General features: G+C 39.3%; 1 protein-coding gene across 12 annotated transcripts in view; it reads right to left on the bottom strand.

The window, feature by feature from the left end:
* The window catches only part of LOC110530321 (sodium- and chloride-dependent glycine transporter 1), an 82,619-nt gene extending 62,951 nt beyond the window's left edge, over window positions 1-19,668 (bottom strand). For 2 of the 12 annotated variants that reach the window (XM_090182290.1, XM_090182291.1), the window contains exons 1-2: window positions 3,051-3,227; window positions 1,096-1,371 (exon numbers count right to left, since the gene is read on the bottom strand). Coding sequence is in view for 4 of the 12 variants with exons in the window: in XM_021613260.3 (XP_021468935.1) it covers window positions 1,096-1,125 (30 nt within the window). In the remaining 8 variants the exon portion in view is untranslated. Of the gene's footprint in view, window positions 1-1,095; window positions 1,372-3,050; window positions 3,423-19,292 lie in introns of those variants that run through there. The other 10 variants (XM_021613260.3, XM_021613258.3, XM_090182295.1 and 7 more) reach the window with 10 other exon arrangements.
* Window positions 19,669-24,041: the final 4,373 nt, after the last annotated feature.

The raw sequence follows: 24,041 nt of genomic DNA on the forward strand, positions 1-24,041 counted from the left end.
CACAAGGTCCAGTTACTTCAGTACTACTACTATAGCCAGCCACTATCCCCAGAATTTCTTAGAAGCCAATCATCTTCTCAGTAGTTAAACATCGAAAAGGATGAAGGCATGGCATACAAGATTAGGGATGGTCAAAACCGGTTTCTTACAAACTATGTAAACATAAGACACATAGAAAATACATAAAAAGACAAATGGAACTTCAGAAATTCAAGCTAGCGTCTTGTAGAATCACATCGATCAAGTACAGGTAACACCTTGTTAACGAAGATAAATAGGGTAGGTCTTCAAATGATAGGCTGAACCAAAATAACAAATATTCACGCAAAATACTACTAAAAGAGCATTCAAATGAAAGTGATATTTATTGACTTTATCCCAAGTAAATGTATAATCAAAATGACCTTCAAAGCTCTTTGGTTCATATGCAATAATCTTTCATTTTGAGTGCGAAACAATCATTTAATTTTCCTTTGATCAAATTATAAAATATTTTTGGGAGGACAGAATTTATAGCCTTTTCGGTTCCTAATTGGATTCTCTCTAACACAGTACAAATGTGGCACTATTAACATAAGAAATGTAGACAGTAGGTCTACAGTAAAAAATTACTACAAAACTTGGGAAATTACACAAACTTTACTTCACCACTGGCTGTGCAGTAGCTGGTGACAGCTAATGAGACCTCCACATTAAATCATGTTACAAATGTTTTTACAACTAGCTAGAATTCTAACTACATTTACTTTCTCTAATGAACATCGTTAGCAACAATAAAAATGGTAGACATGCTTTTATTTAATTAGCCTATATTTTGTTAGGTAGGCCTATAGGCCTCTTCAATTCACCTCCAGTTAGCTGATCCTTGGAACATCTCTGTACAGAGCTCATAGGGTCAACTGATGGTCAACAGCTGTACACTGCTATTTGTCATGAATGACAACAATACTGCTCATGTGAGTAGCTTCAAGAAGAACTGATTTCAAATCGGACAAAAAGAACACTCTGTCTCTGACAAGGTGTGTGTGAGGAGATCAGTAATGTGGAGGTGGGGGGGGGGACTGAATAGAAATACAAACAAAAACTCCAACTCACCACAATCACCGAAAATGGCTTTTCCTCCATGCTTCAGTCAGGGGGCGCTTTCAAGTGGAGGGACCTCTTCCTCTTTCGTGACGATGTGGTCTATGTCCGTGCTGCTGTGTGTCTCTTTTTGGGACTTGTCTTCTTCTGGACACTGGTGTGTTTCAGTAGCAGCAGCTGGCGTGCGGCTTCGCCCCGTTGCTCACTCGATTCCCTTGTTTCAGAACGCAGCTGAAGTGGCGTCTTTGCTTTGTGTTAATTCTCCCCTAATCCAGGAACGTTTCTATGCTGTGAAACAGACATGTGACAAGGAGGGGAGTGGAGGCAAAACTTTAAGTTCCTTTCCCAATTTCAAACAATTTCATCACTGGAAAAATGTCACTTTTGTCCCTCCCTGTCTAAATGTTCAGGACACTTGTTTTTATCTGAGCACCAGTGGTGCTGATATCTCTCCAGATAGGAGAGAAAACTAGATGAGCATTTTCCTGAAAACCCATCACTGAAACAATGTGCTATTGTACAAACAGATGACTCTACTGTTGGTAAAACAAACTCTGACTTCTCATTGACTGCACATTGCACAACAAGTGCAGAGAGCAGTAATCAAAATGAACCCAAGAACATGGGAAATTCACAGTGTATATAAATACTTCTCAGCATAAATTGGTTTGTAACTTCATTTTGCATTTTTCCATTCGATTCAAGTATGTGACAAATTTTAAATTGTTCAACTCAAACACTATATTTGGAGCACTTTGAAATACATTTGGCTACTCTCTGTATCAGGGGAGGACTGTTAATCCTATAAACAAAATCATTTAATGGGAAAATGCAAAGAAAATCACTATAGCAAAAATGTGTTAAATTGAATTACCCAACAACATGACAATACAATTTATCCAAGTATTATTACAGCATTTTTTAAATATAAAATAATAAATAAAAAAAGGCTTCCAGGAAATATGGGCATTATAAAGCTACTATGCCCATTTATCCTTAAGGGGGAAAAGGAATGAAGTAACACACAGTTAACATATTTAAGCTGATCTATATCTATTTAACCTGTTTTTTAAGTACTGTATGACACATATTTTTTATGTTTTTGAGTAGGTACAATGTTATATAATTTATCCGGAACTTAATCCAAACAACATAGCCTACTTCTGAAGTCAGGACCCTCAGGCAAAACAACATAATATGACAGTTGTAACTTGTAGCTTCACCAGTTTCACATCTCCCAGGTCATACTTGTCTACAGTATTTTACACTCGCCAGGTCTTAACCTCTTCAGCCAGGTCTTAACCTCTTCAGCCAGGTCTTAACCTCTTCAGCCAGGTCTTAACCTCTTCAGCCAGGTCTTAACCTCTTCAGCCAAGTCTTAACCTCTTCAGCCAAGTCTTAACCTCTTCAGCCAAGTCTTAACCTCTTCAGCCAAGTCTTAACCTCTTCAGCCAAGTCTTAACCTCTTCAGCCAAGTCTTAACCTCTTCAGCCAAGTCTTAACCTCTTCAGCGTCAATGCTTTGGGAGTCTGTTGACCTGACATACCACAGTGTGATAGAATGCCAAGGCTACTTAGTCAGTCTTGTCCTCAGTTTAACTCAGCAAATGTGAGTGTGACCAACTGACCATTATATTACACTGCCCAGTAGACTATATTCATCATACTGCTAAAGTATATTTATGCTACAAAGTACTACTTTAAAAAACAAATTTTGTCTTAGTGTTTTTGAGGGACATACATCAAATCCAAATCATAAAAATGACCACAGCAATTCAGCAAAGGCACTTTCTACCACAGGCCTACTTCTCTATCAACACTACATCAAGAGCATGCTGAAAAAAGGTTTGCCAAATATAGCTCCTGTTCAAATGTAACGCAGAGATAAATCAAACATGCTCCGTGGCCAAATGTTGAACCCAATGCAACAAAGAAACATTTAAACATTGATTAAAAAACAAGTCTTACCATCACAGAAGTAGCAATGCCCCTCAAAGAGAACAAGGGTTGGGTTTTACCAGACAGCGTAGGCTTTAAAAGGAACTACTAGATAAAATAGGATGTCAGGCTCAACGGTGAGGAACCAACTGGTCTGCAGAGTGTACCGTTCTGTAACTATCCCACGCTCTCCACACAGTTAGTTCTGTTAATTTCCCTTAGGTCTGCTCCAGTAGTACATATGAGTGTTGCGCCACAACCATTGGAAACCCCTGGGAGGAGTAAAAAGGGGTTATTGGTGGAAAAATACAGGTCTGGTCTCCTTTCTTGTGTTCTCAATCTGAACACCCATTGCCGAGAATGAGTAGACTATGTCCAAATCATCTATTTATTTCTTTGACTGACCTATATCTAACTGCATCGATGTAGAAATGTTCCTGCTGACAATGTAAAAAGGATCAACTAGGCAGTGATTAAGCCTAGGGTTTCTTAGAATATTAGGAAACAATTTACAACATGATCATAACTGTGTAATTATTATTAAGAACAGTGACAAGTTGTTATTTGTCATTGTAACACTGTACACCAAATTCAGTCACAGAAGTATGTTCTACAAATCTAAAAACTAGCTTAATTTAAACTGTTTTAAGTATAATAATAAGTAATAAAGATACATATTAATTACAATAATAATTAGGCCACACAACACTAAGAGTGCAGTTCATCTATAGGCCAACATGTCCATATGTGACCGACCACCTAGATTTGGTCTTTTGTAGCAAAATTGTGTTTTTTACATCGTCTAAAAGTAGAGACTCCGGAGATACAAAATGGTATATCATACACCACACATTCCCAGTGGGTCAGAAGTTTACATACACTCAATTAGTATTTGGTAGCATTGCCTTTAAATTGTTTAACTTAGGTTAAACATTTCAGGTAGCCTTCCACAAGCTTCCCACAATAAGTTGGGTGAATTTTGGCCCATTCCTCCTGACAGAGCTGGTGTAACTGAGTCCGGTTTGTAGGCCTCCTTGCTCGAATATGCTTTTTCAGTTCTGCACACAAATGTTCTATAGGATTGAGGTCAGGGCTTTGTAATGGCCACTCCAATACCATGACTTTGTTGTCCTCAAGCCATTTTGCCACAACATTGGAAGTATGCTTGGGGTCATTGTCCATTTGGAAGACCCATTTGCGACCAAGCTTTAACTTCCTGACTGATGTCTTGAGATGCTGCTTTAATATATCCACATCATTTTCTTTCCTCGTGATGCCATCTATTGTGTGAAGTGCACGAGTCCTGCAGTCCTGCAGCAAAGCACCCCCACAACATGATGCTGCCGCCCCTATGCTTCACGGTCAGAGTGGTCTTCTTCAGCTTGCAAGCCTCCCCCTTTTTCCTCCAAACATAACGGTGGTCATTATGGCCAAACAGTTTTATTTTTGTTTCAGTACCATCTTTGTCCCCATGTGCAGTTGCAAACCGTAGTCTGGCTTTTTTATGGCGGTTTTGGAGCAGTGGCTTCTTCCTTGCTGATCGGCCTTTCAGATTATGTCGATATAGGACTCGTTTTACTGTGGATATAGATACTTTTGTACCTGTTTCCTCCAGCATCTTCACAATGTCCTTTGCTGTTGTTCTGAGATTGATTTGCACTTTTCGCACCAAAGTACATTCATCTCTAGGAGACAGAACGCGTCTCCTTTCTGAGCGCTATGACAGCTGAGTGGTCTCATGGTGTTTATACTTGCGTACTATTGTTTCTACAGATGAACATGGTACCTTCAGGCATTTGGAAATTGCTCCCAAGGATGAACCAGGCTTGTGGAGGTGTACAATTATTTTTCGGAGGTCTTGGCTGATTTCTTTTGATTTTCCCATGATGTCAAGAAAAGAGGCACCGAGTTTGAAGGTAGGCCTTGGAATACATCCACAGGTACACCTCCAATTGACTCAAATTATGTAAATTATCCTATCAGAAGTTTCTAAAGCCATGACATCCTTTTCTGGAATTTTCCAAGCTGTTTAAAGGCACAGTCAACTTAGTGTATGTAAACTTCTGACCCACTGTAATTGTGATACAGTGAATTATAAGTGAAATAATCTGTATGTAAACAATTGTTGGAAAAATTACTTGTGTCATACACAAAGTACATGTCCTAACCGACTTGCCAAAACTATAGTTCGTTAACAAGAAATTTGTGGAGTGGTTGAAAAACAAGTTTTAATGACTCCAACCTAAGTGTATGTAAACATCCGACTTTAACTGTACATTACACCTAATCTCGTTCCTGACACTTCCGCTCAAATACACGGAAAGTCTGTAGAACAAACCAATCAAACGTGGCCTTCACTAGTTAGTGTTAGGTTTAAAAATCTAATTTTAAGAAGATTTTTACCTTTATTTAACTAGGCAAGTCAGTTAAGAAGAAATTCTTATTTACAATGACGGCCTACCCCAGCCCGGACAACGCTGGACCAATTGTGCACCTCCCTATGGGACTCCCAATCACGGCCGGTTGTGATATAGCCTGGGATGCAGTGCCTTAGTAGACCACTGCGCCACTCGAGAGTAGAGGTCGACCGATTATGATTTTTCAACGCCGATACCGATACTGATTATTGGAGGACCAAAAAAGCTGATATCGATTAATCGGCCGATTTTGTTATTTAAAAAAAAATTGTAATAATGACAATTACAACAATACTGAATGAACACTTATTTTAACTTAATATAATACATCAATAAAATCAATTTAGCCTCAAGTAAATAATGAAACATGTTCAATTTGGTTTAAATAATGCAAAAACAAAGTGTTGGAGAAGAAAGTAAAAGTGCAATATGTGCTATGTAAGAAAGCTAACGTTTCAGTTCCTTGCTCAGAACATGAGAACATATTCCAGACATGAGTCTTCAATATTCCCAGGTAAGACATTTTAGGTTGTAGTTATTATAGGAATTATAGGACTATTTCCCTCTATACCATTTGTATTTCATTAACCTTTGACTATTAGATGTTCTTATAGGCACTTTAGTATTGCCAGTGTAAGAGTATAGCTTCCATCCCTCTCCTTGCTCCTCCCTGGGCTCGAACCAGCAACATAACGACAACAGCCACCCTCGAAGCAGCGTTACCCATGCAGAGCAAGGGGAACAACTACTAGAAGGCTCAGAGCGAGTGACGTTTGAAACGCTATTAGCGCGCGCTAACTAGCTAGCCATTTTACTTCGTTTACACCAGCCTCATCTCGGGAGTTGATAGGCTTGAAGTCATAAACAGCGCAATGCTTGACGCACAACGAAGAGCTGCTGGCAAAACGCACGAAAGTGCTGTATGAATGAGTGTTTACGCGCCTGCTTCTGCCTACCACAGCTCAGTCAGATACTTAAGATACTTGTATGCTCAGTCAGATTATATGCAACGCAGGACACGCTAGATAATATCTAGTAATATCATCAACCATGTATAGTTAATTAGTGATTGTGATTGATTGTTTTTTATAAGATAAGTTTAATGCTAGCTAGTAACTTACCTTGGCTTACTGCATTCACGTAACAGGCAGTCTCCTTGTGGAGTGCAACGAGAGGCAGGTCGTTATTGCGTTGGACTAGTTAACTGTAAGGTTGTAAGATTGAATCCCCCGAGCTGACAAGGTAAAAATCTGTCGTACTGCCCCTGAACGAGGCAGTTAACCCACTGTTCCTAGGCCGTCATTGAAAATAAGAATGTGTTCTTAACTTACTTGTCTAGTTAAATAAACTTACTTGCGTATAAAAAATAAATATATATATTTTTTTTAATTGGCAAATCGGCACCCAAAAATACCGATTTCCGTATGTTATGAAAACTTTAAAATCGGCCCTAATTAATTGGCCATTCCGATTAATCGGTCGACCTCTACCCGAGAGCCCCAATATAAATTGTGGAAATGGGCAAGGTTAAGCCAGAATTATGACTTTTTGACTGTGTTAAGTAGTAACCGTGACAAATACTTTACTCAGTAAAAGTAATTCCTATAGAATTCTATGGTCACTCCCCCTAAGGACAACTTTGAATGGTTGATATCCTAGGTTACATCTACTGTGTGTGCAATAGCCTGGGGACAACGTTACACCAAGAAACACTTACCTTGATGAAAGCCCCCAACCTAAAGAAATTGAAAGTGTATTTTATTCTGGAACCAAGTTACATGTTCCTCAGTACACAAACACGCACGCAACAACAACGAGCCATACCGCACGATGCTGGGCTTAGTCACATTGACCCACTCCCCTGCTGAAGAACAGCAAAAAAATGTTGGCACCATTGTAACAGGTTATAATCAAGCCCTGGTCTCCAGCATGGGAACAGAAGAGGAATAGCTGGTGTGGTAGGCTCAAGTTGGACTACCCCAAATCATCTTGACACACACAAATGCAAGCTTTGCAGGTCCATCAACCCTTTTGAATACCTCTCACACTCTACAGTAACAGGTGGATCATGAGAGAACGTTCATAAATCAGCAGAATGGTAATACTTGGTTTGAAGTGAGAAACATTCATTCATAACACATCTATAAAGACTCTATATCGCATGAAGCAATACTTAATTTAAAGTCAGACCCCTTTGGTCATTCATAACACATACATAGAGGCTGAATGATGTAAACAAAAATGTGTAAACACAAATGTATTAACACTTAGGGAATGATCACTAACAGCTAAAACAAATAAACACAAGATATGTTCAAACTATGCATTTCCTTTTATTTTTACATTTTAAAACAATACAAATACATTAAGTTCTTAAAAGTTCAGCAATGCAATGACATTGAACATTACACAGGGCTGTGAATAGTGTAGCTTGTCAAATGGATTAAATTGTGTGTTCTTTTGCTAATCAATCTAAACACAATACCCCTGAATGACATTGTTTGTAGATTGTGTGTAGATTGAGGAGCAATTTTTTTATTTAATCCATTTAAGAATAAGATTGTAATGTAACAAAATGTGGAAAAACTGAAGGGTCTGAATACTTCCCGAAGGCATTGTATATATTTTTAGGAACTCAGTTGGGGTCTCAACTCACTGTTTTGAATTTTAATAGTAGAATACACAAGGTGCGGTTTTGAAATTTGGTTGTGCATCAGAAGTTTTTCTCTTGTTATGTCAGTCACTAACAGTCACTCAATAAGACATGTAAGTTAGTCTAGCCAGCTACAGTATCTAAACTTGTAGTAATCATGAACGAATACCGACTGGGCACACAGGGCACGTGCCCAGAGCCCCTGACCTCCAGGGGGCCCCATTGATTTTTTTAGTCACTGTCACTCAGATATCATATTAACATGGCATAAGTCATAGCAAAGTATGTATAATTGCAGGAAATTGTTTTGCCCACAAGGTGAAGGGGGTCCCCCAATAAAATCTCACTTAGGGCCTACCAAAAAGGGGCATGTTTTAAAAACATGAGCTTGGATCACAGGAAAACACTACATTTCTGAAAAAGTTTAAGAACCTCAGACATAGACCATATCTATGAGATCATCAGGTCCTAGATACACCTGCCGGGAACACATCTTCTTCAATGCTCCCTTTTCTGAGTGGACCTTGGCTTAGGCTAACTTATCGATATTGAGATGGCTCATGTTCGGGAAGAAAGATGACTGTATATTCAGGAGGAATATGGTTAGCCTGATAACTACGTATTTGCAAATAGGCCAGTGGTTCCTTGTTAAGTCAACTTGTATCACTCTAATTAAAAGGTGTAGTGAGGCAGCTAAGCTGAAATATCCATAACGATAGTTCATTTTGTGTAAATAGCACCAAGTGGGTCTAGCTGTTCGGCTCTTGCCATTTAAAAACAATAATATATTCTAACAATGGGATCAATATTGGCTTTGGTTAGGATTAGCCTATAGAAGAATGAGTGCAGTATGCATGCCGGTGTCTGCCATCACATCAAGCAGATTAATTCATATTAAGTGGGCAGGTTCTAAAACTCACTTGACCTATATTGTCCTATAGCCTCTTCATAGCCAATTTTAGGCTAAGTGGTATAGTGGAATTCAGCAAATCCCATTACTCTTATCCTAAGCAATGGCAGGAAAAGCAGTAATGACAATCTGCTACGGTATGATTGGCCTCCTCCTACTGTCTCTGTAGCTACATGATACTAAACCTCCTCCCCTGCCCTCCACCCACCGCCCCATAGATAGCACTGGGGCTCACACTACAGATCCTCACTGCTGTTTGTTGGGCTAGGGCTAAATATGGCTTTAGCTTTTGAGAGAGTTTACTAAAACCAAATCCAACCAGCTACGTGTGAAATTGGGAAAGACATTCTAGATACACTTGAAAAGTTATTTTCGTAGTAATTACTGGCATTATTATCAGTTGTGTTGTTTCACTTCTCCTTTATATCCCCTCTGTTATGTCTGAGTGTGTAAGAGGACACACTACTTCACCAGAGACAGATATAGGCCTAGACCTAGTGTCAGTTTCCTGGTATAGTGGAGATGTACAAAGTATTGAATTTCACTATTCTGGAGTTTCTGGTTTATGCTTAAGGATGAGTGACATCCAACTGGTGTCTGAATATGAAGCAAGTTACTCACTGGACTTGAGTAAACATCAATGAACATCTATAAACATTGTGGTCTGGCTGTAATACGGCAAAGCAGCTTCTCATTGGATTTTTCACTTTTCACTGGGTGAAAACACTAAACCAAACTCTACTCCAGTCAAAATACACCACTTTGCACTGGGTGGGAAGGAAACATTTTATAATTTATTTCTGTGGTAAAAAAAAGTATGAGAAACATGTAATGTTTAATTTCATGTTACTCAACAAATAAAATGGGTTACATAAACAAGATGGAAATGTCTGTTTCAGGCCCTGTGGGGTGGGGCGGTTGAATGACCTATCGTTGAATTAACAGTGATGACATATGTGACTAATTTTAAAAGGAACCACCAGCTTTCATATGTTCTCAGCAAGGAACTTAAACGTTAGCTTTCTTACATGGCACATATTGCACTTTTACTTTCTTCTCCAACACTTTGTTTTCGCATTATTTAAACCAAATTGAACATGTTTCATTATTTATTTGAGGCTAAATTGATTTTATTGATGTATTATATTAAGTTAAAATAAGTGTTCATTCAGTATTGTTGTAATTACAAATAAATAAAAACAATCGGCCAATTAATTGCTATCGGTGTTTTTGATCCTCCAATAATCGGGTCGGTATCGGCGTTGAAAAATCATAATCGGTCGACCTCTAGTAACAACATCTCCACCCCGCTGATCCTCAACACTGGGGCCCCACAAGGGTGCGTTCTCAGCCCTCTCCTGTACTCCCTGTTCACCCAGGATTGTTTTAAGGTGGAGATATGGTTCTTCTGTTGCAGTCATGCACAATGTTCTTGGTTGGTCATCAATCGATAAGATAATTGTAAAGGAACATGCTTATTTTATTTCATAATATACATAATTTAAAACGGCCAAGTTCTATTCACAATGGTATTCAGTTGGTAAGAGACAGACATTCCGTAAATACTAGGAATAGATTGTCCACCATCTATGCGTTGTCCTGACAGAAAAGAGAAATAAGCAAAAGAACATTTTGATTTAGAGCAATAAAGAAATTGAATAAATTAACTGGGCAAACCAGAATCCTTTCAATATATAAATTTAAACATGATTTTAAAATGATTTAAATATAATACATAGAAATGTTGTGGGACTATCGTAGATGAAGAATCAATATTTTTTTAGATTGAGTATTTATTGGGTCGTTATGTTAGTATATTATCTATGTTTGTAATAGTGTGTTATTTGTGGAAATGTGTTCCTATTATAAATTGTATCTGAATGTTTAAGGACTCTTGGAATATTAGTCCAAATGGGGACCAAAAGAGATCCAAATCAAATCAAAAATCAATCATGACTGCGTGGCCATGCACACCTCCAAGTCAATCATCAAGTTTGCAGACGACACTACAGTGGTAGGCTTGATTACCAACAACTACGAGACGGTCTACAGGGATGAGGTGAGGGCCCTTGGAGTGTGGTGTCAGGAAAATAACCTCACACTCAATGTCAACAAAACAAAGGAGATGACAGTGGACTTCGGGAAAGAGCAGAGTGAGCAGCCCCGTATCCACATCGACGGGACAGTAGTGGAGAAGGTGGAAAATTTTAAGTTCCTCAGCGTACACATCACGGAAAAACGGAAATGGTCCACCCACACAGACAGCGTGGTGAAGAAGGCGCAGCGACGCCTCTTCAACCTTAGGAAGCTGAAGAAATTTGACTTGTCACCAAAATCACTGACAAACTTTTACAGATGCACAATCGAGAGCATCCTGTCGGGCTGTATCACTGCCTGGTACGGCAACTGCTACGGCCACAACCGTAAGGCTCTCTAAAGGGTAGTGAGGTCTGCACAACGCATCACCGGGGGCAAACTACCTGCCCTCCAGGACACCTACACCACCCGATGTCACAGGAAGGCCAAAAAGATCATTAAGGACAACAACCACCCGAGCCACTGCCTGTTCACCCCGCTATCATGCAGAAGGCAAGGTCAGTACAGGTGCATCAGAGCGGGGACCGAGAGACTGAAAAACAGCTTCTTTCTCAAGGCCATCAGACTGTTAAACAGCCATCACTAACATTGAGTGGCTGCTGCCAACATACTGACTGATCTCTAGCCACTTTAATAATGAAAAATGTATGTAATAAATGTATCACTAGCCACTTTAAACAATGCCACTATATATAATGTTTACATTCCCTACATTACTCATCTCATATGTACAGTGGGGCAAAAAAGTATTTAGTCAGCCACCAATTGTGCAATTTCTCCCACTTAAAAAGATGAGAGAGGCCTGTAATTTTCATCATAGGTACACTTCAACTATGACAGACAAAATGAGAAAAAAAATCCAGAAAATCACATTGTAGGATTTTTTATGAATTTATTTGCAAATTACATATCATATCTACTGCATCTTGCCTATACCGTTTGGCCATCGCTCATTCATATATATTTTTTTTATGTACATATTCTCATTCATTCCTTTACACTTGTGTGTACAAGGTAGTTGTTGTGAAATTGTTACTTGTGAGATATTACTGCATGGTCAGAACTAGAAGCAGTAACATTTCGCTACACTTGCATTAACATCTGTTAACCATGTGTTTATGACAAATCAAATTTGATTTGATCAGTCTAACTCCTATCATCAACTGATTTGAGCCAGTGTATGGCTGTGGATTGACTGCATTGTTTGAATGGAATGTTGGCATGTTGACGGTTAATTAGAAAAAGTTATGGAATTATTCCTCTAAAACGTGCTGGTTATTCTAATGTTTGACTTTCAGTCTGATGAGGGTATACTTTCATACCAGCATGAATGACAATGCTAAACAAGAAAGACATTTTAAATTTTGAGGCAGCAAAACATGGATGTTGGCCTATATAAAAAATACATGGTACCTGCTACTACTCATAATACTGCATGCCTGGCATTCTGATATGCCCTCTCATACCAGTCTGGTTAGTTGTGAGATATGCACCGTTAACACCATCCCAAAAACAACAATGAAATATTTGGGCGCAAAAGCACACATTGGACACGGCAGTCTCCCTTCAGTTTAATTATAGAGCTTGGGAAATTTCCATTAGGGCCTACAGTGCTGTGTCTGTCCGTCTCTCACCCATCCTTCATCTTGGGCGTCTTCCTACAATGCAGTAGTGAGTGTCACGGAGACACTCTCCTCATTCACACACTGTGATAACTGAAATGTAGGCTACTCAATAGGTCTAGGCTACACGCTGTATTCAGATTCATTTCATGGTTTTGATTTAGTGCATTGTCGAGTTATAATGCGGCCTTATGTAAGAGTAGACTACTTGTGTCGTAGCATAACTAGTGGCACAATCCAAATTATATAATACAAATTAGGCCTACTACAAATGTCTTTGATTTAGGCCTATATCAACCATGTTTATGTAACAGGTCTTCAGCATAGTGCAGGGTAAGGTTTAAGAAAGGCAGTGTAGCACTTACAGTGCCTTCAGAAAGTATTCATTTGATAACACTTGACTTATTCCACATTTTTCCGTGTTACAGCACGTGTCAAACTCATTCCACTGAGGGCCAAGTGTGCAGGTTTTTGCTCCTCCTTGTACTTGATTGATGAATTAAGGTGACTAATTAGTAAGGAACTCCCCTCACCTGGTTGTCTAGGTCTTAATTGAAAGGAAAAAACAAAAAACAGCAGAAACTCGTCCCTCCGTGGAATGAGTTTGTCACCCCTGTACACAGCCTGAATTCAGAATGGATTCCATTTATTTTTACCCCATAATGACAAAGTGAAAACATGTTTTTTGATATTTTTGCAAATTTATTGAAAATTAAATACAGAAACATCTCATTTACATAAGTATTCACACCCCTTCGTCAATACATGTTAGAATCACCTTGGGCAGTGATTACAGCTGTAAGTCTAAGAGTGTTGCATACCTGAAATGTACAATATTTGGACATTATTATTCTTCAAGCTCTGTCAAGTTGGTTGTTTATCATTGCTAAACAACCATTTTCATGACATACATTTTCAAGCCGATTTAAGTCAAAATTGTAAATAGGCCACTCAGGAACAATGTCGTCTTGGTAAGCAACTTCAGTGAATATTTGCCTAGTCTTGTAGGTTATTGTCCTGCTGAAAGAAGAATGTGTCTCTCAGTGTCTGTTGGAAAGCAAACTGAACTAGGATTTTGCCTGTGCTTAGCTCTATTCCATTTATTATACATTTTTTTTAACTCCCTCGTCTTTGCCGATGACAAGCATACCCATAACATTATGCACCCCTCCAACATGCTTGAAAATATGAAGAGTGGTCCTCAGTGATGTTGGATTTATTCAGGACAAAAAGTTTGCAGTTTTACTTTAGTGCATTCTCGCAAACAGAATGCATTTTCTGGAATATTTGTATTCTGTACAAGCTTCCTTTTTTTCACTCTATCATTTAGGTTAGTATTGTGGAGTAACTAAATGTTGTTGATCGATCCTTAGTTCTCTTATCTCAGCCATTAAACTCTTTCTGATTTAAAGTCATCGTAAAGTCAGTCATTTAAAGTCATCGTGAAATCCCTAAGGGATTTCCTTCCTCACCGGCAAATGCCTGTATCTTTGTAGTGATTGGGTGTATGTGTTTTGTAAATTTCATTTAACCTTTATTTAACTAGGCAAGTCAGTTAAGAAGAAATTCTTATTTAAAATGAAGGCCTACCCCGGCCAAACCTTAACCCGGATGACGCTGGGCCAACTGTGCACCGCCCTATGGGACGCCCAATCACGGCAGTTGTGATACAGCATGGAATTGAACCATGGTCTGTAGTGATGCCTCTAGCACTGAGATGCAGTGCGTTAGACCGCTGAGCCACTCGGGAGAATTGGTGTATTGATACACCATCCAAAGTGTAATTAATATGCTCCATGCTCAAAGGGATATTCAATGTTTTTTGTTTTTTTACCCATCTACCAATAACTGCCCTTCTTTGCGAGGCAGGAAAACCTCCCTGGTCTTTGTGGTTGAATCTGTGTTTGAAATTCACTGCTTGACTGAGGGACCTTACAGATCATTGAATGTGTGGGGTACAGAGATGAAGTAGTTATTCAAAAATCATGTTAAGTCCATGCAACATATTATGTGACTTGTTAAGCCAATTTTTTATCCTGAACATATTTAGACTTGCCATAACAAAGGAGTTGAATACTTATTGACTAAAGACATTTCAGCTTTTTTCAAACTCTCAATTTAATCAATTTTAAACTAAGGCTGTAAAAACTAAATGTGGAAAAAGTCAAGGGGTATGAATCATTTCTGAAGGCACTGTATCTGTACAACTTTAGTGCCACAATACAGGCCTAGGCTAGGCCTAATTCTGGTTTTAAACTGCTTTGTGAAAACATAATACAGTACCAGACAACATTTTGGACACACCTACTTATTCAAGGGTTTTTCTTTGTTTTTACTATTTTCTACATTGTAGAATAATAGTGAAGACATCAAAACTATAACATAACACATATGGAATCATGTACAGTAGTAACAATTAAAAAAGTTATAAACAAATCAAAATATATATTTATATTTGAGATTCTTCAAAGTATGCACCCTTTGTCTTGATGCCAGCTTTGCACACTCTTGGCATTCTCTCAACCAGCTTCACCTGGAATGCTTTTCCAAAGTGCTTGAAGGAGTTCCCACATATGCTGAGCAGTTGTTGGCTGCTTTTCCTTCACTCTGCGGCCCAACTCAGTGTGCCTTGAATTCTAAATACAGCACTGACAGTCTCACCAGCAAAGCAACCCCACACCATAACACTTCCTCCTCCATGCTTCCCGGTGAGAACTACACATGCGGAGATCATCCATTCACCTACTCTGCATCTCACAAAGACATGGCGGTTGGAACCAAAAATCTCAAATTTGGACTCATCAGACCAAAGGACAGATTTCTACCAGTCTAATGTCCATTGCTCATGTTTCTTGGCCCAAGCAAGTCTGTTATTATTATTGGTGTCCTTTGGTAGTGGTTTCTTTGCAGCAATTCGGCCATGAAGGACCGATTCACGCAGTATCCTCTGAACAGTTGATGTTGAGATGTGTCTGTTACTTGAACTTTGTGAAGCATTTGTTTGGGCTGCAATCTGAGGTGCAGTTAACTCTAATGAACTTATCCTCTGCAGCAGAGGTAACTCTGGGTCTTCCTTTCCTGTGTCGGTCCTCATGAGAGCCAGTTTCATCATAGCACTTGATGGTTTTTGCGACCTCACTTTCAAAGTTCTTGAAAATATAATTTGACTGACCTTAAAGTAATGATGGACTGTTGTTTCTCTTTGCTTATTTGAGCTATTCTTGACATAATATGGACTTGGTATTTTACCAAATAGGGATATCTTCTGTATACCACCCCTACCTTGTCACAACACAACCGATTAGCTGATATTCATTTTGAAGGAAAGAAATTCCACAAATTAACTTTTAACAAGGCACACCTGTTAATTGAAATTAATTCCAGGTGACTACCTCATGAAGCTGGTTGAGAGAATGCCAAGAGTGTGCAAAGCTGTCATCAATGCAAAGGGTGGCTACTTTTAAGAATCAGCATTTTGATTTGTTTAACACTTTTTTGGTTACTACATGATTCCATATGTGTTATTTCATAGTTTTGATGTCTTCACTATTAATCTACAATGTAGAAATTAGTATAAAATAACGAAACACCCTTGAATAAGTAGGTGTGTCCAAACTTTTGACTGATACTGTACGTCAGCATAAACACAAATGAAATGCAACATATTAGCTTACATCAGCTCCAGAAACTTGAGTTCTGGAGCCAGAAACTACAAAACATGTAGCTAAACTCTGGGTAGTGGAACCAGGCTATTTCTGTCAAAGGAATGTCTTCAGAATGCCAGTGCAGGGCCAGCTGGCCAATGGTATCAGTTCACATTCTATGCACCTGGTCAAGACTTTCTCCACAACAGTGGTGTTTAGTCCCCGACCTAGGCCCTACATGTTAGTACAGTATGTAAACCATTTAATGTCAACATTTTCCTGCCAGCCTCCCCTCAGAGGATATAAACTCCTTAAATGTGTGGATATTAGGCCTACTAGCTTTCAAACAATGGACAAATAAGCATAACATATGTAAAGATAAGTAAAACAGGTCAAATTCTTCCAAATGTGTCTTAACAGTAGGCTACAACAACAATAATAAATGCCATTTAGCAGACAATTTAATCCAATGCAACTTCCAGTCACGGATGCATACATTTTGTTACATATGAGTGATCCTGGGAATCAAACCAACTATCCTGGCCTTGCAAGCGCCATGCTCTACCAACTGAGCTACAGGGGTACAATATTGTGTAACATTTCCACTTAAGAAGACAATAATTTAGTTGAGCTTGTCCTAACTCATAGCTAAGTGGGAGAAACGAGACATGACAACTAGGTGGGAACTGATAGGACACCTACTGTACAGTGTTGATGTACAGTGTCTTTTTTTAAAGGTGAATTAAATCCCATGTATTATTATTACATTATAATTATTATTTTATTTTTTATTATGCAATTGCAAGCAAACAAAATAATGAATGAATGTCTTCCGAGTTCTAACGTGACTGAACTGGAACAGCATTCATATTGAAGCCAGGACTTTGATATCTTTAATGGTCATTTGTGGCAGTTTGGCAAAGGACTGTTATTAGAGAATACTTTAGAAAATAAACCTAGCTGATAATTAATAGGTCTACGCAAAACTAACATTTAGATACAGATCTGTGTGATGGATGCATTCTGCATGTTGTGTGGGAGGTTGCTGAAGGACTTATTGTAAGTGATGAGGAATGTATACATTTTTTTACATTTTTTTTTTAAACAACACAAACCATAGTAGTAGTTGGGCTAGACCTGTTAATTTTCTACGGTGAAGTTTGACAAAGTATTATTGTAGAGTATTTTTGGCATTTGGAAACAAGGTGGCAATTAGGGTAAATATTTAAATGAAGGAAACCTGCATGAAGGAAACATTCACAAGCCATAACAGTGGGCTAGTTAAAGTACCTGTACCTGTTCATTTCTAAAGGTAAAGTGTGATAAAGTATTTTTGGAATTTGGAAAATAAACCTCATACTATTCAATCCAATCCAGTTCATAGTGTTGTAGTGGTTCCGGCCTAAACTGTTGAAATATCATCCATTCTTTCTTTTTTGAAAATTGACAAAGTTCCGAAAAACATTTGCTGTGTTATTTTTTCTTTAGAAAAGTAACTAGTGCTATAAAACACCATCAATTCCCACCATCACATTTACAATGGCAACATTGACCTCTGGGGGTAGCACCACTTCACAGCAGCAGCGCAGAAGAAATAGGCCTATTGAAAAATCACACTGCTGCTAAATGACAATAACAGTCACAAATCAAAATATGTTTGGGACATTTGAAAATGTTCACAAGACATTTTAGCTAGCTATTTTGGTTGTGATAAAAGTTAGACCCTAGAATTGGGTGTGAGAGAGGCCCTGCTGTGATGGTGAGGGGGGCTGTGTTGCATACATGCATGTATGGTAGAGCTACTATTGACATAGGCTATTTCCCAGCTTTTTCACAAGCATTAGAGTGGGTATGGTTATAGACAAAAACCCTGACAAAAACCATAAAGGTTACTGTCACTATAAATAATAAATTACAGTAAATTACACATTACATTGGGGGAGATTCACAAACGTCCATGGGGGTTCCAGGTGTTACGTTAACACTAAAGTCTAATATGTTCTGCTATCCCATGGTCATTTCAATAAATGGTACGAAATGATACTAATGGGTTAAATGATAACCCAAGATCTCAGACTGTATTACTCAATTGTTTGTTTTTCGTGTCACTTGAGTGTTTGTAAACAAACAAGCTCCAAAATATGTATAATAAAACTAAGACTCAAACCTTTCATCTCTACATTAGAATATATCTATGAATTAGAGGGTGATGATGATGATGAGCAACGGCTACACTATTTCCCCAGGCTTGATCCAGACCAATCCCTCAGGTTACCAAACAGTGTCATGCTGTTGAAATGGCAGAATGTGCCTTTAAAATGTTTGTAGACTTCTTGAACTAACTTTTTGAGAAATGTTCAACGTTGCACAGTGACTTCCTCTGGTGAAGCCCTGACATCGTGTAAAGGTTGGTCAAGATTCTCACCGCGTATTTTGACAAAACCCACAGAAGCACAGCAACCGGGAAAGTAACGTTAGCTGACACACTGCCACGTAATGTTACATTTGGTCTTGCATTTTGTATCAGTAACTAAGACACCACTGTATCTTAAGTTTATTCATTCAAAAATCGACTTAGCTAGCAAGTGAATAGTTGGAGAAATTCACTCGAGTTTTCGTTGAACAGGGAAACAACGTAATGGGCAAGCGTTGAAACGTCTGTATCACATCCTTGTTAAACAAATATGTATCATTCTCTGAGTAAACAACTAACGTTAGCTAGCAAGCTCATTTCAAGTATCTTCAGGAAAGCCAATATTGAAGCATTAACATATTTCTAGCATCCAGACATGGCAAGCCTTGTCTTTACTGTGGGCTAATAAGGTTGATTGACGCCTCTATTCAAACTACTGAATGTGGCAAAACAACTAGCTAGCTATAACAATGTATGAACATCTTATTTGAATGGTTTGTGTCATTAATTGCTTACCATAGCGTGGTGTCGTGAACATATGGTGGCTAAATATCATTATAGAATGTTCGGAGTTTCATCACCTTGTCTTGAGCCTTCCTCTTCTTTCAAAATACGCCCCGTCTTTTACTAACATAATTTCAACAATTGCGCCGTCTATAATTTCAGTCTTGAGTGATGAGCAGCAGCGCGTGCATTAATCCATTCGCCACCGTTTGGTCCAGTATCCACTACAAATGATGAGCTGGAACCGAGAGATTGAGAAACAGCTTTTATCTCCAGGCCACCAGACTGTTAAACACTAGCTGACCTCCGCCCAGTACCCTGCCCTGAACCTTAGTCACTGTTACTAGCAGGCTACCCGCCCGAAACTCTACCCTGCACCTTAGAGACTGTCGCCCGATGTACATAGTCATTGAACACTGGTCACTAAATAATGTTTACGTACTGTTTCACCCACTTTATATGTATATACTGTATTCTAATCATGACTCATCCTTTATAATTTATTTTCTTATTTTTCTGGACCACTAAACTTTGATTTGATGATGAATAATGACAATGATAAGAGATACTCATGAATATTACACTGATGGGTCAGGTAGCTTGCCTGACATGCTTTTGTAACAGGCTTGCACATGCTGAAGAGAATGTGAAAGCTCCTTTGTGTGAAATCAGGTGGCTAGAAACAGCTAAACGTACTATGCAGTAGTAGGCTACTATGCATTGTAATTGAACCACCATTTGTCATGGAATGATGTACGAGAATGACATTCTCAGGCTAAAATTATATCTAATAGCTGTCTACAAGTTTGTATCATTCGCAGGATGTCTTTGCTGATGTCGGTGGAGAGAGACAGATGCCAAGTGAGCACAGTTCAACTGTCACATGAAAAGACATTGAAATTTGGTCTGTCCACCCTGGCCTTGATTTCAACGTCAACAGATGTCATTTTGTGGTCTGGACCGGCTTTGATTTCAGCATCCACAGATGTCCAGTACAGTACAGTAGAGCAGCAGTAGAGTAAAGTACAGTATAATGTATTATATTGTACTATACTGTACTTTACTATACTTCACTGTACTATTCTCTACTGTACTCTACTGAACTAAACACTACTTACTGTACTGAACAAAACTCTACTGTGCTCTCCGGGATGCTGGCCGGGTGGCCCCCCTAGGGGGGGTACTGTCATGCCTGCCCCCACTCTCCCTCTCTGGCGCTCAAGGGCGCCAGGCTGCCCTTCATTACGCACACCTGTCACCATCATTACGCGCAGCAGCGCTCATTGGACTCCCTTTGTTGATTGCCCCGTCTATAACTGTCTGCTCCCCCGTTTGTTCCCTGTGTCTGCATTAACGTCGTTTTTTATTCTTGTCCAAACGCTGTCCTGTCCTGTTCCATGTCATGTCCGTTGATAATTAAATGTTCACTCCCTGTACCTGCTTCTCGTCTCTACCAGCATCAACAATTACATAGTCTTTTACTATGATATCAAAAACAGTATTCCTCATCTACAGTATTTTACTGACCACTCAGAGTAGAATAACACAAATATTTTCCATTTGGATTCAATCCCATGTGTAATAAACATATTATTGAAGTATGCAAATATAAAAGGGAAAATGTGAATGCCATTGGGTTGCCTGGTCAGAGCTGTACCCACCCCACTGGTTAGTTTAGCTTCTGACCTAGTGCGGAGTTGACCCAGCTCATGATTCCTCTTACGTAAACAAATGAAACCATAACAGGGCCTCCATGACAACAAGCCACAACCCCAAACAGTGTACATTTCCTTCGGAAAGTATTCACACCCCTTGACTTTTTCCACATTTTGTTACATTACAGAGTTATTCTAAAATGGATTAAATACATTAAAAAAATCCTCAGCAATCTACATACAATACCCCATAATGACAAAATGAAAACAGGTCACTTTTTTTAGCAAATGTATTAAAAATAAAAACAGAAATAACTTATTTACATAAGTTTTCAGACCCTGTCCTATGAGACTCAAAATTGAGCTCGGGTGCATCCTGTTTCCATTGATCATCCTTGAGATGTTTGTACAACTTGATTGGAGTCCATCTGTGGTAAATTAAACTGATTGGACAGATTTAAAAAGGCACACATCTGTCTATATAAGGTCCCACAGTTCACAGAGCATGTCAGAGCAAAAACCATGCCATGAGGTCGAAGGAATTGTCCATAGAGCTCTGAGACAGGATTGTGTCTAGGCACAGATCTGGGGAAGGGTACCAAAACATTTTATGCAGCATTGAAGGTCCCCTAAGAACACAGTGGCATCCATCATTCTTAAATGGAAGAAGTTTGGAATCACCAAGACTCTTCCTAGAGCTGGCCGCCCGGCCAAACTGAGCAATTGGGGGGAAGTAACCAAGAACCCAATGGTGACTCTGACAGAGCTCTAGAGTTTTCTGCGAAGATGGGAGAACCTTCCAGAAGGATAACCTTAGTTGAGGCACATGACAGCCTGCTTGGAGTTTGCCAAAAGCACCTAAAGACTCTCAGGCCATGAGAAACAAGATTCTCTGTAAATGTGATATTTTCGTTTAGAATTTTTAATAAATTACCAAAAATGTCTGAACCTGTTTTTCTTTGTCATTATGGGGTGTAGTGTGTAGATTGATACGCAAAAATATTTAATCGATTTTAGAATAAGGCTGTAACGCAGGGGTGGGCAACCGTTTTGGCTCGAGGGCCACATCGGGATTTTGAAATTCAACAGAGCATGTTTTAGGGGAACAATTGTCTGCGCCACTCGGCCTCCCGAGGTACGCAGCGGTCTAAGGCACTGGATTGCAGTGCTTGAGGCGTCACTACAGACCCGGGTTCGATCCTAGGCTGTGTCACAGCTGGCTGTGACTGGGAGACCCATGAGGCGGCGCACAATCGGCCCAGCGTCATTCGGGTTAGGAGAGGGTTTGGCAGGCTGAGATTTCCTTGTCCCATCGCACTCTAGTGACTCCTGTGGCAGGCCGGGCGCATGCATGCTGACACAGTCACCAGGTGTACAGTGTTTCCTCCTACACATTGGTGCGGCTGGCTTCTGGGTTAACCGGGCATTGTATCAAGAAGCAGTGTGGCTTTGCTGGGTTGCTCTCGACCTTTGGCTCTCCCGAGTGCGGGAGTTGCAGTGATGGGACAAGACTGTAACTACCACGAAATTGGTATCTCGCGGGCCGGATTGAAGTGCCCAGCGAGTCGTACCCCCCCCCCCCCCCCCCCCCCCCCCTTGCTGTAACAAAATGTGGAAAAGGTCAAGGGATCTGAATATTTTCCAAAGTCACTGTATATTCATGAGTTAAAATCTGCCATCGCTTTGACTGTGTCAATACTTGGCTTCTAGAAGATGTATGTTATTACTGTAAAATGAGAAGTAATGTGTTTTAACACTTATGACCATATGTCTACCTCAACTTTTTGACACTGTTATTGAATGGTACAGTCAACTGTCCAAAAAGATAAGATATAGTTAGGCCTATATTTGGGGGACGTTAAATTATTATACACATCCTCATTCCCTGCAACCATAAGAATAATAGACAAGCAACCCAGTTACCCAGTCACTTAGGATGCCTATCTGTTAGAAGGGAAGGGACACAGCTAAAGTAAACATTGTATTTCCCACTCAGTAATGCTCAGTAAAATCCAGGTTGAACCGCCCATATTTCAGACAGAGTTGTTTTATTCAGCTCAATGTAGGCCACATAGCAGGCAAGGGGCGGAGGAAATGTTACGTTGACACAGAAGTCCCAATTGACTTAAGACACACGCCACCTTGTTTGGGATCAGAGTCTAGAATACCTACAACATACAATTCTAGTTCCACATATGGACCAGAAACACTTTTGAACTTTAGCCCATTCATATGTGGAGGTAATGGGAAGTAAAATGAAAAATGAGACCACATTATACTTGCAATATTATTACAATGTGGATCAACAGTTTTGGTAAGGACTGCTTTGTCAGGAAATGTGTTTGTGTTTAGATGAGTGTATTAGTTAATGTAATTTTGGAGATTAATTTAAGGTGAACAAAGATAATACTTTTCTTGAGTACAAAGACCAAGGAAGGAGTCATTTTCTTGCTTTGACTTGGCTCAAGCGAATTCTGATGTCACAGCTTGGTTACATCAGTGCAATGGTACAGACTGCCCTCATGAGGTAGATGATAGAATTGACAACATAATTCACTTTTAAGTGCCTAATAAATGCAAGTCGGTCAAATGAACAGGAGAGGGCGACAATCGCCATCTGTACAGCCAACCATGATATTGACCCCCAAATCCACCTTATGACAGTGTATTACTGTAAATATAGGCCTAACTATTGCTATGACATCTCTTCAGTTTGGCTTTGAAATAATTCCATTACATTGGTGGGTGAGAAGTAGTGAAGTATCCAACCTATAGTTCTTAAAATCACTGTGCTCAGTGATTTTGCAGCGTACTTTATGGGGGCGTCATAAAATGCCTACTAGTTGTCTGTGAAGGTGTGTAAATAATATAATTTTAGATTCACAGTATACTAATGGGCCATGTTCAGTAGTATGTCCTTAGGCTTGTCTTAGGAAGCTTCAATGAGTGTTGCCTGTCACTATTACAAAGGGGACGTCAGAACTAATCCTAGACCCAGTGTTATAAAAATGTATGCCCTTTATGAGAGCGTTTCGATTTCTTGGCCAGACCCTTGGACACTAATCTTAACACTATTCATGTCAAATAAGAAAATTCAAACAATTAA

Source organism: Oncorhynchus mykiss, chromosome 8 (genome assembly GCF_057628025.1).
Source record: "Oncorhynchus mykiss isolate SJ-2025 chromosome 8, ASM5762802v1, whole genome shotgun sequence".
Taxonomy (NCBI): domain Eukaryota; kingdom Metazoa; phylum Chordata; class Actinopteri; order Salmoniformes; family Salmonidae; genus Oncorhynchus; species Oncorhynchus mykiss.